Source organism: Nannobrachium achirus (genome assembly GCF_963921795.1).
Source record: "Nannobrachium achirus genome assembly, chromosome: 10".
NCBI lineage: Eukaryota > Metazoa > Chordata > Actinopteri > Myctophiformes > Myctophidae > Nannobrachium > Nannobrachium achirus.
Genome location: NC_137819.1, coordinates 30,712,060 through 30,713,116, shown reverse-complemented (window position 1 = coordinate 30,713,116; position 1,057 = coordinate 30,712,060). Strand labels below are relative to the sequence as shown.

The window sequence follows — 1,057 nt, the reverse complement described above, 5'->3', positions numbered from 1 at the left end:
ATGTTTTTATTTTTCTCTGCTTTATTGTAATCACGTGTATTTTTTTTCTGTTAAGCACTTGTGCTTCATTTTCTGCTCTGTAAATCGCTTTGAGCTGCATTTCATGTTATGAAAGGTGCTATACAAATACATTTTTATTATTATTTATTATTATTAATCAGTAAAAAAACGTATCTAATACCTAAAAATGCTATCTAGCTTTATGTGTGGTCATCGAGGGAAGGGGAGTGTTAATTTTCTGGGCTTAGCAGTAAATCAGCCTCACGGGGCACTTGGTGGGTACAGGAGGAGTTATGAAATTATAAGTTACGTAAGCACAAAGCTTTTGGGCATGAAATAGTCATGGCTCAGGATCTGAACGGATTACTTAAGTAAAAAAAATTAATAATCTCTTGTAATCGTGATTGACCAGGGAGGGCGAGTCGGCCAAAGCGCCGGAGAAGCGGGCCTTGACGGCGCCGGAGCACGCCAACGGCAACGGAGCGTCTGTTCCCGTGGTCGCAGAGAAACCAACCTTCCTGAAACTCAACAAGAACGGCAAGGCCACCACCGCCACCACCACCACCACCACCATGACCGCCAGCTGTCACATGGAGAACGAGTCCACTCTGTGAACGCTTTGGCCAGACTGGCCCGAACAGGAGATGACGGGTCACCACCGACAACGGATTACGTCACTGTTCACATCATCGCACGATGAATGCCAGAGCTCAAAGATGCTGCTTCACTCACCCCCTTGCCCCCCCACCCCCACCCCCCTTTGCTCTTACAGTCCACAATGATGACTGAATGCTGGGAAAATGAGTTTCCTAAAAGACAGACAGACACAGACGAGAGAGAGGAGGGTTGGTTGATGTTGGTACTGGTGCTGCCAAATGCTGGTGTACTGGTCTAGTCTGGTATCTGCGGGTCCAGTCCTGTATCAGCTGGTCCATTCCGGTATCTACTAGTCGAGTATGGTGTGGCCCACACGTGTTTCTGGGCCCACAGGAACTAGAAATTGCATCGTGGGCGAGTGATGTTGGGTTGAAGTGAATAACTCTTAAGTGTTCTGAAG

The 1,057-nt window shown here is 47.1% G+C and overlaps 1 protein-coding gene across 1 annotated transcript in view; it reads left to right on the top strand.

The window, feature by feature from the left end:
* The window catches only part of LOC308292153 (solute carrier family 45 member 4-like), a gene marked incomplete at both ends in the record, with an annotated part of 43,789 nt that extends 43,175 nt beyond the window's left edge, over positions 1 to 614 (top strand). The window contains one exon of the mRNA XM_080734420.1: positions 413 to 614. Coding sequence (XP_080590546.1) covers positions 413 to 614 — 202 coding nt within the window. The remainder of the gene's footprint in view (positions 1 to 412) is intronic.
* Between the last annotated feature and the right edge of the window lie 443 nt (positions 615 to 1,057).